This window comes from Catharus ustulatus, chromosome 6 (genome assembly GCF_009819885.2).
Source record: "Catharus ustulatus isolate bCatUst1 chromosome 6, bCatUst1.pri.v2, whole genome shotgun sequence".
NCBI classification, from domain to species: domain Eukaryota; kingdom Metazoa; phylum Chordata; class Aves; order Passeriformes; family Turdidae; genus Catharus; species Catharus ustulatus.
In genome coordinates this window covers 2,279,512-2,293,566 of record NC_046226.1, presented here as the reverse complement: position 1 = coordinate 2,293,566, position 14,055 = coordinate 2,279,512, and the positions used below count along the sequence as shown (strand labels likewise).

At 54.4% G+C, this 14,055-nt stretch overlaps 1 protein-coding gene across 8 annotated transcripts in view; it reads left to right on the top strand.

Annotated features, from left to right (window-relative positions):
* Window positions 1-2,995: 2,995 nt before the first annotated feature.
* Window positions 2,996-14,055, top strand: part of TRIM9 (tripartite motif containing 9) — a 60,401-nt gene continuing 49,341 nt past the window's right edge. For all 8 annotated transcript variants that reach the window (XM_033061951.1, XM_033061946.1, XM_033061950.1 and 5 more), the window contains exon 1: window positions 2,996-3,884. In XM_033061951.1, coding sequence (XP_032917842.1) covers window positions 3,069-3,884 — 816 coding nt within the window. In that variant the 5' untranslated portion in view covers window positions 2,996-3,068. The remainder of the gene's footprint in view (window positions 3,885-14,055) is intronic.

Below are 14,055 nucleotides of genomic sequence, written 5' to 3'. Positions count from 1 at the left end.
TCTGGAAGTTGTTCTGGGATGCACCCGGGGAGCCCTGGAACCTTTCCTGATCTTTGGCACAGAGAGGAGAGTGAGCTCAGCCCCTGTCCTGCTGCCAGGAGCTGTCCCCAGCTCAGGGAATTCGGGATGTGCTGAAAGCTCTGGAGGAGCTGAGGAAGCAGGCTGAGTGCAGGGATGCAGATTCCAAGGTCGTGCACACAGGGGCTCCCAAACCAGGATTTCTCCTGTCAGCCAAGAGCTCCTGGTGGAGGAGGAGGAGGAAGAGCAGGGTGTATTGGCTGGTGACAGGGTGAATTATGACCTGCCAACATCTTGGAGTCATAAAAGCAGCTCCAAGCTCTGGAGGTGCTCCCAGAGAAGTGTTCCAGCACAGTGGGCTCCACAGGAACAGCAGAGATCCTGTGCAGGGACCAGGCACCACACCTGGTACCTCCAGGCACAAGAGCAAACACATCCCCAGAGCCTGGAGCAGATTTCAGACACCTCCATGGGAGCAGCAGGAAAGGTTCTGGTGCTCCAAACCCTCTCCTGTGAGGAGCTCTGAGCACTTGTCCACTCTGATTTATCTCCTCAAGGTGTTCTGGGCGTGGGATGAATAAAGAGACTGCAGAGTTGTTGTCTTGGTTCATTTCTCTCTTTTATTTATGAGCTCTAGCCCAGCTCAGATATTTATTACAATTCACCAAGAGGATCCAACAGCACTTATAGAGTCTAAATTACTTCCATTTATCTCAGCCCAGCGGGGGCTTGCACACTCTCCAGAGCAGAGGCTGGTTACAACAGGAGATGCACCAACAGCAGGAGATGGAGCTGCTTGTGTGGCAGGAAAATCCAGGAAAATTTTCATATGGAAAGGGTGGTTTGGAGTCCAATCCCTGGAGGTGTCCAAGGAATGACACTCAGTGCTCTGGGCTGGGGATGATGATCTCAAAAATCTTTTCCAACCTCAACGATTCTGTGTGAGGCTGAGGCTCAGCTGAGAACAATTTTTCCACCTTTTTACTGATCACAGCCATGTCAGACAAACGGATGCTGAAGCTGGGTCAAGTCATTATTGCAGGTCCAGAGCTGTGCAGCTCAGGGGGCAGTGACAAGTGTGACAGCTGTAAATAAAACCCAGCCAGAGTGTGAGCAGCACTCGCTGAGGGCTCGAGCTGCAGTGCCAGAAAGAAAACAGCTCAATGTTTATGGCCAAGGGTTGCTTCCAAAGGCACTGGCTGTGTTCCTCTTTCTGCCCATTTCCATGATGGGCAGGATCACTCCAGCAGAAAAGGCAATCCTAGACCTGCCAGGGTGAAAAATGGCCACAGGAAACAAGAGGCAAAAAAAGGAATGATGGTTTTATTTTGGCAAAAGGGCAGCTCGAGGAGGGAAAACAGGGAGGAAAAAATGACCAGCTCTGAGCAGAGACACCAACAGGGAGCTAATGAGGAATGTTCAGCAGAGTCCAGGGGAAGCCTCAGTTAATACAGAGCCAGCAGGAGCCTGAGGAAGCAGAAAGGGAAGAACAAAGCACATCAGAGTGGAAAAGAGAAGCACTCAGAAATTCCTTTCCTCCTTATCACTTGTCCTTCCTTGTCAGGCTGGGAAATGGTGGTGCCTGCCTTGGGCACCTGAGCTCTTGGGCTTCCCCCTGCCTGAATATCAGTGTGGGAGCTTGGAATTGCTCCCTGAATCCCAGGACCTGCATGGACCCTCTGCAGAGGGGAAGGAGCCCCTCGTGTCCCGTCAAGCAGGGGACTCACAGCCCTGGGTGTCCCCAGCATCTTTGTCATCTCCCCACCATGGAAATGGTGCCATGGCAGGGACACCTTTCACTATGCCAGGTGGTTCCAACCTGGCCTTGGACACTTCCAGGGATCCAGGGGCAGCCACAGCTTCTCTGGGAATTCTATTCCAGAGCTCCCCACCCTCCCAGCCAGGATTCCTCCCCAATATCCCATCCATCTCTGCCCTCTGTGTTCTGTCCCTCCATCCCTTGTCCCCAGTCCCTCTCCAGCTCTCCTGCAGCCCCTTTAGGCTCTGAGCTCTCCCTGGATCCTTCTCCTCTCCAGGTGAGCACCCCCAGCTCTCCCAGCCTGGCTCCAGCCCTTGGAGCATCTCCATGCCCTCCTCTCGACTCGCTCCAGCAGCTCCAGGTCCTTCTGACATTTGGATCTCAGAGCCCAAAGCCATCACGGGCGGCACAGAGCATCTGCACCAAGGGGCAGCCCCAAATAAGAGATAATCCAGCGACATCCCGAGCAATGCTATTTTTCCATTGGCTGAACGGGACCCGCTGTGCCGCTCTGTTGCCAGGAGAGTTTAAGACCTCAGCCGACCTTCAGGGGTGAGAAGCAGAGCCAGGGGAGCCCCTCGGGGCCGCTGTCCCCTCTCTCCAGTGCGGAGCGTGTCCCCACGGGGGCGTCCCAGGCTCAGGGACCGCGTCCCGTCCCGCTCCCCACGCGTGCATCCCGCAGCAGCATCCCTGCGGACAGCCGGAGCGCTCCCGAGCGCCACACGTGCGGATACGGTGATAATCACACGAGGGCATCCATCAGCAGATCCCCGGCAGTGCCAAAGTGCGGTCACAGGGGAAACCGCAGGAGCGCGCCTGGATGCCGGGGAGGGGATGCTGCGGGCACCGCGGGGCGGGCGGAGAGCGCGGGGCTGTAGGGACGTTTCGTGGGAGTCGGGGAAGGGAAGAGCAGCGGGAAAGAAGAGGGAGAGCAGCGGGAGAGCAGCGGGAAAGCAGCGGGAAAGCAGCGGGAGAGCCGCGGGCAGAGCCGGGCCGGGACCGGCGCTCTCCCCGCACCGACCCCGCAGCGGCGCCGCAGCCCCGAGCGCAGCCCCCGCAGCGGCACCGGCGCGGTGACGGACAGGCGGCTCGGCCAATCACAGCGCGCAGCGCACCCCCGCGCCGGCGGGCTGACCAATGGCGGGGCGCGGGGGCGGGGCCCGGCGGCGCGCGCGGCGGGCGGGCGGCGGGCGGGCGGCAGTCGGCGCCGAGGCGCGGTGCGGTGCGGGTCGCTCCTCGGGCTCCTGCCGCGGCCGTCGCAGCCGCGCCGCCGCCCCTCCTTCCCTCCCTTATGGAAGAGATGGAAGAGGAGCTGAAATGCCCGGTGTGCGGCTCCTTTTACCGGGAGCCCATCATCCTGCCCTGCTCGCACAACCTGTGCCAGGCGTGCGCCCGCAACATCCTGGTGCAGACGCCGGACTCGGAGTCTCCGCAGAGCCGCCGCGCCTCGGGCTCGGCCGTCTCCGACTATGACTACCTGGACCTGGACAAGATGAGCCTGTACAGCGAGGCGGACAGCGGCTACGGCTCCTACGGGGGCTTCGCCAGCGCTCCCACCACGCCGTGCCAGAAGTCCCCGAACGGGGTCCGCGTGTTCCCGCCGGCCGCGCCGCCTCCCCCGGCCGCGCTGGCGCCGCCGCCGCCGCCGCGCAACGCGTGCCTGACGTGCCCGCAGTGCCACCGCAGCCTGGTGCTGGACGAGCGCGGGCTGCGCGGCTTCCCCCGCAACCGCCTGCTCGAGGGCGTCATCGACCGCTACCAGCAGGGCAGGGCGGCGGCCCTGCGGTGCCAGCTCTGCGAGAAGGCGCCCAAGGAGGCGGCCGTGATGTGCGAGCAGTGCGACGTGTTCTACTGCGACCCGTGCCGCCTGCGGTGCCACCCGCCGCGGGGACCGCTGGCCAAGCATCGCCTGGTGCCGCCGGCCCAGGGCCGCGTCAGCCGCCGGCTCAGCCCCCGCAAGATCTCCACCTGCACCGACCACGAGCTGGAGAACCACAGCATGTACTGCGTGCAGTGCAAGAGCCCCGTGTGCTACCAGTGCCTGGAGGAGGGCAAGCACTCCAGCCACGAGGTCAAGGCGCTGGGAGCCATGTGGAAGCTGCACAAGGTGAGCCCCGGCCAAGCCACCTTGTCCCGGAGGTTCCATCAGCAGGGTGGGAGCATCCTCATTCATCCATCCTCATCCATCCTCACTTATCCATCCTCATCCGTCCTCTCCCATTCCCTGGAGAGGAGCGTGTCCCCTCGGCGCTCCCATGGTGCAGATGATGCTGCCCGTGGGTCCCCAAAGCCAGCCCTGCCAGCTGGACCCGGGGGTGGATCTGCGCCGTGGGGAGCGGTGATTGAGGAGGAGGAGGGAGGTGTAAAATGCACCTTGGGGACGTGGGAGCGGGGAGCCGTGGGGTGCCAGCTCCTGCCGCACACCGGGAGGAGGAGGAGGAGGAGGAAGAGGAGGGGTGGCAGCCTGGAGCCTGTCCCTGAATGCTGATCAGCCGCTCGCTCCGTGCTGCAGGAGGGTCCCAGCGCTTGTGGCCATCCCCAGCTCCATCCATCCCTCCTCCCACCCGCAGGAACTGGGGCAGAAGTGACTGGGACACGGGCGGACAGGGCACAGGGCATCATTCCTCCCATGAACATCGGCATAATTGGCCCCTAATCCAAACCGGAGCAGGTGGGGGGACCTGTGGCAGGAACGGGGGAGGGTGTGGATTGCTTTCCAGGAATGGCTCGGGATGCTCTGTGTGCTCCCTGCATCTCTGGGCTGGAGCTCTGCACCCCGAACTGGGTCAGTGGGTGCATGCAGGGACAAGCTGTCACTTGTCACAGTGCCCCAAAAAAGGGGGGAACCCCGTTGTGCTGTGGGGAGAAGGGTTTGGTGCTTGTTGCTGCTGGGAGCAGGAACAACTCTGGATTTTCAGAGATGTGCCAGAGCAGTTGGGTGCCCTTGTCCTGTCCATGGGGTGCAGTCACTGATCCCAGAGCTGCAGGGACATCCAGCTGGTGTGGGATGCCCAGGATCAGGATGGCACAGGATGCTCCCAGGGAGGCAGAGGATGGAGCCAGGCTCCAGGTGGATGAGAAGCAACAGGCAGAGTTGGGAATTCCAGCTGAACGTGAGGGAGAACTTCACTGCTCAGGCCAGGTTGGGAAGGGCTTGGAGCATCCTGGTCTGGTGGGAGGTGATGGCAGTGGGGTTGGAATAAGATGAGTTGTAGCTTTCCCTTCCAAATCCCTTTTCCCAAGGGAGGGCTTTAGGCAGGCACTGTTTCATTGATGTAGCTGACAAATGTGGAGCTGTAACATTATTTCAAATGGTGATTTTCATCCAGTTACCCTGGGAGTTTTGGAAATTGGGCAGTGAAGTCTCACCTGCCTTGAGAGAGCTGTGTTTCTGCAGGGAAACACAGTCTCCCTGTGTGCTTTTTAGGGAGGGGAGGAGTCTTTGGAGTTAAATGTGGTGTTAAGGAATAATTGAAGGAGTGATTCCAGGGCCAGAGCTCAGATTGCTGCTTGAGATGCCATCCAGCAAAATCAGGGGAAGAGGTTATTTACCTTGACTGTCCCCTTTTGATTTTTCCTGTGTGTTGAGCAGTGTAATGATACCCAGAGCTCCCAGGAGGGAATCATGGAATGGTTTGGGTTGGAAGAGCTTAAATCCCATCCAGTCCCTCCCTGCCATGGCAGGGACACCATCCACTGTCCCAGGCTGCTCCAAGCCCTGTCCAGCCTGGCCTTGGACACTGCCAGGGATCCAGGGGCAGCCACAGCTTCTCTGGGCACCCTGTACCATCCCTCCCCACCCTCACAGCCAGGAATTCCTTCCCAATATCCCATCTAAATCCACCCTCTTTTAATTTACACCCATCAGCCATTCCTGAATTCTCTTGCACCATTCCAACACCCCTTGGTGTGAATATTCTTTGGAATGCTCTTCCCTTCTGGCCCAGGGAGGCTGTGATTGTCCCCACAGCCTGTGCTGACATCCAGGAGTGCCTGGGTGAGCTGTTGTTCCTGAAAGCAGCAGCGTTCACTCCTCTGTGGGTGATTTCCAGGCTCAGGGCAATCAATCCCTGTTAAATGCAGCGTGCTCCCCTTGGAACCAAATCCAAAGGGTTTTTTTCCCAGCCCTCTTTGGGAGCTGCCCCAATTTTCCCTTTCCTCCCTGAGGTTCTCCCAGCTGATCATTTAAAATAATCAGAGCTGAGGCACAATCAATTGTCATTCAGGGAGCTGGGATTTCACAGATTGTGGCAAATCCTCCCTCCCTGTCTTCCTTTCAGTCACTGGGAGCGGGGTAAATATTCAGAGAAACACAGAGGGAAAGGGGTTTTTAATCTGAATTGTCCCAGTTTTGCACAGATATTGCAGCTGTCTGGGTTTTTATCCTGACAAGCTGGAATGCTGCTTGGCATGCCAGAAGCAGGAGCACAAGATGGAGCTGAATCATTAATTCCTCAGGCATCTGAGTCCCTCTTGTCTTTGCTGGGAATGTGTGGAGAGTGCAGGCTCAGCAGCTTGGTGATGTGATGGATGGATGGATGGATGGATGGATGGATGGATGGATGGATGGATGGATGGATGGATGGATGGATGGATGGATGGATGTGTACAAACTCAGACTGGGAAGGATCTCCAGGGGCTCTGCTGTCTCCCACAGCCCTGAAATCCCAGCCAGTTCATTTTGCTGTTGCTGGCACAGGTTAAAAAGGTCTCCCAGATATTTGTGGATTCTGGCAGCAGATTTTAAGCAGGTTTGAAAATGTTCTGGGTTGGGAAGTGAGAGGCAGTGATGCAGAGCAGTTGTTCCTGCCTGTCTCAAATACTGAATTGTCACCCATCACTCTGCTCCTGAGTCCCTGGCACTTGTCACCTCCCTGGGGTGGGACACATTGCAGGAGGCTGCTCTGGTCTTTGCCATCCACATCCCAGCAAAGGTGAGCCTGGATTTGCCATGCACTAAAAAGAAGCTGGAGAGGTCAGGGGTCCCATGGTGAAAATCTTCTGGTTTTGGGCAGTGCAGGAAGAAGCTTTGAGCTGGGACTATGGGTCTTTGCCTCTTCTCTCCACTCTCATCCACATTCCTTTTGTTTTCTGCACCCAGGGAAGGGCAGCAGAGCTGGGAAAGCTCTGGAGCACAAGTCCTGTGAGGAGTGAGGGGAGTCCCCATCCCTGGAGGGGTTTAAAATCCATGTGGATGTGGCACTGGGGGACATGGGGCAGTGCTGAGGGAAGGGTTAGGCTCAGTGATCTCAGAGGGTTTTTCCAACTTGAATGATTCCAACATTCTAAAGCAAGACTCTGAGTTGGGACTCTCCTTGAGGTCAGGCAGCGTGTTCAGATCCTCCTGGAGAGAAGCAGAAACAAATCTTGACTTCAGTGGAAGGAAAACAGTGCTCCCCATTTTAATTTTACATGGGATTTAACTGTCCTCAGACTGCAGATCCCAGCCCAGCCCTGGGAATTTCCATCCCACACCTGTGGGATCAGCAGTGATGCTCAGAGGCTCCTCCTGGAGCTCAGCTCCTCCTGTCCCAGCACAGATGGAATGAGGGATGCAGGTGATTCCTTTTAAAATCACACACTGGGACTTTATCCCAGCTGGTTTGGACATCTGGGGAGAACCAGGGGAGGGAAACACTGCAAGGGGCTCTCAGTTGTGCCCAGGGGATGCCAGAGCCAAGACAGGGATGAGCAGAGAGGATTTTCCCTCAGCTCACTTGGCCAGGGCTCTGTCTTGGCTGCCAGAGGAACTTTGAGGGGAGATTGGGACACTGGGAATGTGTCCATGGGAATTCCTGTACCCCACAGAGCTTGGGGAAGTATCCAGGGAGTTGCTGTATGACCAAGATCTGTTTGCATTTGCAAAGTAAAATATTTGCTGTTTGAAGAGAAGCAGGGAGAATCCTTAATGTTTCCCAAGCCTTGCTGTGATGCCTTCCTGAATCCCATTTTCCAGCCTTTTTCCATCTGCAGCAGCAGGATCCATCCTCTCCTTTTCCAGCAATGCCCAAAAAAGCCTCCCCACCTCCTCCACTCCTCTGGGGCCAAATCCAGAGGGTGGCAAACAGGCTGAGAGGCTTTGGAGTCAGAAAAAGCAAAGAAATGTCAGGATCTGGAAAAAAAAATCAGATGAGGAGAGGCTGAGGGGGCTGGGAAGGGGCTGGAGGATTCCTGAGGGAGCTGGGAAGGGGCTGGAGAATCCCTGAGGGAGCTGGGAGGGCTCAGCCTGGAGAAAAGGAGGCTCAGGGGGCCCTTGTGGCTCTGACAGGAGGGAACAGCCAGGGGGGATTTGGGATCTGCTCCAGGAACAGGAGGAGAGGGAATGGCCTCAAGTTGTGCCAGTTTAAATTGGATATTGGGGAGAATTTCTTCATGGAAAGGGAAGTTAAGCATTGGCAAAAGGTTCCCAGGGGAGTGCTGGAGTTCCCATCCCTGGAGGGATTTAAAAGCTGTGTGAGTGTGGCACTTGGGGACAGGGGGACTTCATGATTTAAAAGTCTTTTCCAGCCTAAATGATTTTCCAACCTGTGCCTGCTCAGGATCCAGAGGTGATGCTGCCTTTTCCTGTAAATTTATTTGGATAAAAGCTTTCTGTCAGGTGGCTCTTAGCCTTGCACTCACTGCACTTAATGGGGTAAGGAGCAGCCCCAGACCCCTGTTAATCAAAGGTAATGTGGTACAGCAGCTTCTCCCAGGGGTTCTTGGAGCCCAGGAGGCAGGAGGTGACCTCTGAGTTATTTGCAGATGGAAATGGGCCCAGGGTCATCTCAGAGTGGGTGTAAATCACTGCAGCTTTTATTGCATTGCAGGGGGAAGTTTAGATATGAGGAAAAAACAAAAATTCTTCCCTGTGAGGGTGGGGAGGCTCAGGGTGCTCAGAGCAGCTGTGGCTGCCCCTGGATCCCTGGAAGTGCCCAAGGCCAGGCTGGAGCAGGCTGGGGTGGTGGAATGAGATGGGATTTGAGGTTCCTTTGAACCCAAAGCACTCCATGGTTCTGTGGATATACAAAAATACACAATCTGACAGAGCAGGGCTGTGTGGCACCATCTGGCTCAGGCTCTGAATCACCTCCACAAGCAGATGGAGCTCTGGTGGGGCCCATCTTCATCCACACTGCACTCTGTAAATACCAAACCTCCTCCATTCTCTCACATCTTTTTTCTTCTCTTGGCCATTTGATGAAGGAAGGACCCTCCTGGTTGGAGCACCCAGCTGGGATGGGGAGGAATCAACCCAGGGACTGATTCTTGTGTCTCAGGGAAATTTCAGCATTATCCACACCCAGAGATTCCCCTGTCACCACATCCCTCACCTGGAAAAAAAGGAGAATTAGCAAGCAGAGCAACCACTGTGCCTGGTGTTAAATAAATTACTTGAGGGTGTGGAAAGCTTTGCTGTTTATTAGCCAGGATGCTTTTGAAGAGCTGACACTGCTGCAGGGTGGATCTTTGGTGGGGAAATGTTCTCAGGAGGCTTTGGGGATGCTCTGCACTGCTCATTCCTGCTCTTCTAAATCATCCAGCACCCACAAGTTCAGGATTTTAGAGGGAAAACTTTGCTTGGTGTCAGAATTCCAGAATGAGTTGGGGTGGAAGGGACCTTCAGGATCATCTCATTCCACCCCTCCCACCATCCCAGGCTGCTCCAGCCTGGCCTTGGGCACTTCCAGGGATCCAGGGGTGGCCACAGCTTCTCTGGGAATTCTGGTCCAGTCCCTCCCCACCCTTCCAACCAGGAATTCCTTCCCAATCTCCCATCTAAGTCTTTCCTGTTTTCTCCTCTTGCCACAACCTCTTCCCCTATGACCACAAATTCCTTGTTGGAGTCCTGCTGTGCACTTTCCACCAATCTAACACATAACCACTGGGAGAAATTTCCCTTCCCTTTGCTGAACTTGGGAGGAGCTTTCAGCAGCCTTTAATTAACTGGTGTTACTCACACACATTCATTTAGTTCAGAGTGCCTTCAAATTGCATTGCTCTTCCCAGCTGCATGGAAGAATAATTAAAGAAAAACTTGGCTGGAGCATAACAACTCTCCAAGCTGCTCTTCTGTCAGCTTTGTTCCTTGTTTTGCTTGTTCTTGGGATGAGGCATTTTACCTGTTAAATTGGTTTATAAATAAGGCAGCTCATTCCCTGCTCATTCAGCTCATCCTGCTGGGATGAATTGGATAAATTTCTATTTAGAGAGAGCTGGGGGTATAAATCTCTGGTGACCCTGGCTCAGGTAATGTCCTGGAAGGAGAGGCAGAGGCTGGTGTGGAATTACTGGGAGGAGTAAAAGCTCTCAGGGTGAATTTCTCAAATCCCCATGGAGAGGGGAGGATGGTTTGGGGTCTGGGACCCTCACTGAGGGGTGGGTCATAAATAGGAAATGGGCTCAGCTCTTCACCAGGGAGGCAGAAATGAATAGAAATTAATAAAAATGAAAAAAAATAAAGCCCAGCTCTCACCCATTCCAGTGGCACCTCCCTGATTAATGCAGGAGGGAGAGCAGAGCTGAGAACTGCAGGTCAGAGAATTCACCTTCCCTATTGAAAGGAAAATGTTGTTTGCAGTCTGAACCAGCTCCTGTTTTGCCTTCAGAATTAGATGGAGCTTTGGGGCCAGCCTGACCTGGAGGTGCCTGGAAAAGCTCAGCAGAGGGCTCTGATCAGTGCAGAAAATACAAAACCCAAGCTCAGCTTGAAATTTTCTTGAGCAGCAGGGGAGGGCAGAGAGGTGACTGTGAGGGTGATGCCAACCCCAAACACCTTTGGCACAGCATGGACTGGGGTTTGGGCCACGTTTTTGTATTTAATTAGCCATTAAATTCCCCTTGTCACAGAAGTAGAGGGGTGTTAATGGGAGCCTGCACAATTCTGCAACAGCAGAAATTGCCCTGGGAGGGATCTGGCATTGAGGGATTTCCCATCAGTGTTAATTACCCTTTCCCCCTTACTAACCTTATAGGAGTTGATGGGTTTTATAAAAAAAAATAAAAAAAAGGCTGGGAATTGGATGTTAATAAGGCATGCATGGATGGTGCTGGAGCCACAGTTGCCATTCCCAGGGCTGGATCCACAGCTGGGGTGGAGGGAGCACAGCTCCATGGAAGCAGATGCAGCAGCACAGAGCCACTGGAGTGGAAGATCACATTTGTGACTTCCAATGCCTCCTGGAAATCCCAGATCTCCTGTGGAGATCCCAGCCTGGCTGCCCCACACTGCTGCTATTTAATCACCAATCCTGGAAATGTGGAGCATCTTTCAACTGATGATTTTTTTTTTTGGGCTTTGGAGCCTTGCACTAAATTCTGTGGTTTTTTCCCTGGATTTGCATGGTCAGTTCTGTTCCTGTTGCTGTTCCCAGTGGCAGGATTGGGATGTGTGTGAATTAATGATGGGTTTAGCCTTGCCCTCAGCTCCAGGGTGCACAGAGCATCATCCAAAACATCATTCCTGACAGCCTGTGCTGTGGAGCTGCTTTCCACCTGCAGCTCTGGGGGTTTTCCCTGCTGAAATCCCTCTGTTTTCCCAGATAACACTGACTGCCCCTTGAGTCAAGCTGCATTAATTCACTGGTGCTGTTAACTTCTCCATTTTTCTTCTCCCTGCTTCCTCTGCCTGGAATTGTTCCAGGCCAGGCTGGATGGGGCTTGGAGCAGCCTGGGATAGTGGAAAGTGTCCTTGCCCATGGCAGGGTGTAAATGTGGTGACTGCACCACCTCATCAGTGCCCTGTCTTCATTTTCTTCTGTCTTCACTCAGAGTCAGCATAAAAAACACAGAGGAGATTAATTTCTCATGTTTGGGCTTGGTTGTTGATTAAATCTTATCTAAAGTACAGCTACTAGCTAGAAGAGATCAGAATGGAGCTGAACTGAGCTGGTTACAAGGTCTTTTAAAGCCAAACAGTCCAATAGAGAATTAACACCTATATTTTTTATAGTTTTGACCCAATAACCAAACCCCTGTGACCTGCAGTGCAGTCCAACCAAAAATTACTGCCTGAAATCATGAAGAAGGAGGAAGAAGATAGAAAAAAACAACACCTCAAATCCTCCAGCTTGTCCCATACCTATTACTATATTATAAAAACCTCAAATTCATATCCTTCCCCATGTGAAATCACACACTTCTGTTTAACTGCACACCCCTGATTTTAACTCCATCACTCAAATTTGGAGCCTCAGGTCAGAATCAGTGTTCTCCAGGGGGTCAGTGCCAGAAAGCACAGAAAGCTCAAAAAATCCCAAATTTCAGGGCTCCAACAAGATGGGATTTAAGGTCCCTTCCAACCCAGACAATCCTGGGATTCTGTGATTCTCTGACTGTGCCTCTGGGATTCCTGCTTGGGAAGGACCTTTCTGTCTGCAGTGACAAACTCTGGGGTCTGGTTTTGCTCCCCCTTCTCTGATTCTGTGCTCTCTCTGTCAGAGGATGTAAAGATGGGAGTGGGGGGAGGTTGTGTCAAGCTTTGAAATGGATTATTCCTAACAAGGCAGATTTATTGATTGGAGACTCTGCTCTGTTCCCTTCCTGGCAGGGCTGTGTCACCCAGGGATGCAGGCTGGGCAGGGGAGGGGTGGGAAGATGCTGGCAGGAAGATGTTTATTCTGCAGCAGGGGAGGGAATTCTGGCAGCCTCTCCCTGAGGATGCTGCAAAGGGAAGGGGTGGGCAGGGGATCAGTTCTCCCTGGGTAAATAATTGCACAAAGCTCCTGTCTGTCCTCTCCCTGGAAATGTGTGTTTAGCACCAGTGCCCTTCCTCCAGCCCAGCCACAATCATGATGGGAATTCATAATGGGACACGTGGAGATGAGCTGGGAATTTCCAAAACCAGGTGGAGGAGCTGGGTGAAATGCTATCAAGGACACAGATCCCAGCAGGGACACAATGGGATGTGATGCCTCTCTCCCTCCCTGGGAAATCTCTTCCATCCTTGCTCAGACTCAGATTGAAGTGAGAGATTTGAGGGCATGACTTAAATGCTTTTTCAGGTTGGGACATGTGAGATGATGCCTGGGGAGAGCCCTTGATGTGCTGGGTGAGGGCTGCTGGTGTCCCTTGGCTCTGTGACAGATGCCACCATCCCCTGGGAGCTCAGCACTCCTTCCTGGGCAGGGTGCAAGGCTGAGGTGTAAAACAAATTTCATCTTCCATGGCTGTCTGTGATCACTCCTGTGATTGTCCTGATGTTCCTTCCTGGCTGCTCCTTTGTAGTTCAGCTCCCTCTTTCTTGTGCCATTCCTGCTGCCCTGCCAGCTCTCTGTGAGGCTGTTCCCTCTTTGTGAGGAGCAGCAGGGCTGCCTCATGTCAGGCTGTCACACCAAACCCACACTGGCTCTGTGCTGGATCCCTCCTGCACCAGCTCCTCCACCATCCTGACATTTTGTTCTCAGGAAATGAGGATCTCAGAGGGCATTTTGCTGAGGTCTGTGCTGCCAGCAGCCCACACCTTGGTGAATCAGAGTGAAGCTTAGGCAGTTTCTCACCTCTGAAATGATTTCTCACCTCCCCCGAAGCACAGCAGTTAAAATTTATGAATATAGGATTTTTTATTTAATTTTTTTCCCCTTCATTTTAAACGTTGCCCTCTGGCAGTGGATGCTGCACCTTCCCCCTGCCCTGCTAAGGCCAGGTGACAGATTGAGGGGCAGGGAGGTCATTTGCTGGGACTGGAGCCTTGCTGTGCTCCTGGAGCTGTGGCCAGATGAGCCAGCACTGACCCATCTGTGCCCATTGATTTCCTGCCGTGGTGCCAGGCTGTCAGATGGGGAAGGACAGCTCCAGCAAGGATCTTTTCTCCAGTCCTGGCTGCCAGGAGCTTTGGCCAAGCTGCCAGCTGAGCCCTGCCTGGTGCAGCAGGTTCCTGGTGCTGTGCTATTCCAGATGTGGCTGCTTGGGCTGGGATGGCATTCCTGGCTGAGCTGGGAGTGGCAGGAAGGTGCCAGAGGAGAAAAGGAGGCTCAGAGGGGACCTTGTGGCTCTGCACAAGTCCCTGCCAGGAGGGGACACCGGGGGGAATTTGGGATCTGCTCCAGGAACAGGGACAGAGGGAACAGCTCAGGGTGGGCACAGCAGGAATTTCCCCATGGAAAGGGGGATCAGGGGTTGGAAGTGCCCAGGGAGGTTTGGATCCCCATCCCTGGAGGTGTCACCTGGAGGTGGCACTCACTGTGCTGGGGACAATGTGAGGATTTGGCCCAGCTGGGTCTGGATGGGCTGGGAAATCTTTTCCAACCTCAGGGATTCAGGAGTGTCTCATGTCAGGAAAGCCTGAAGGAAATGTTCTG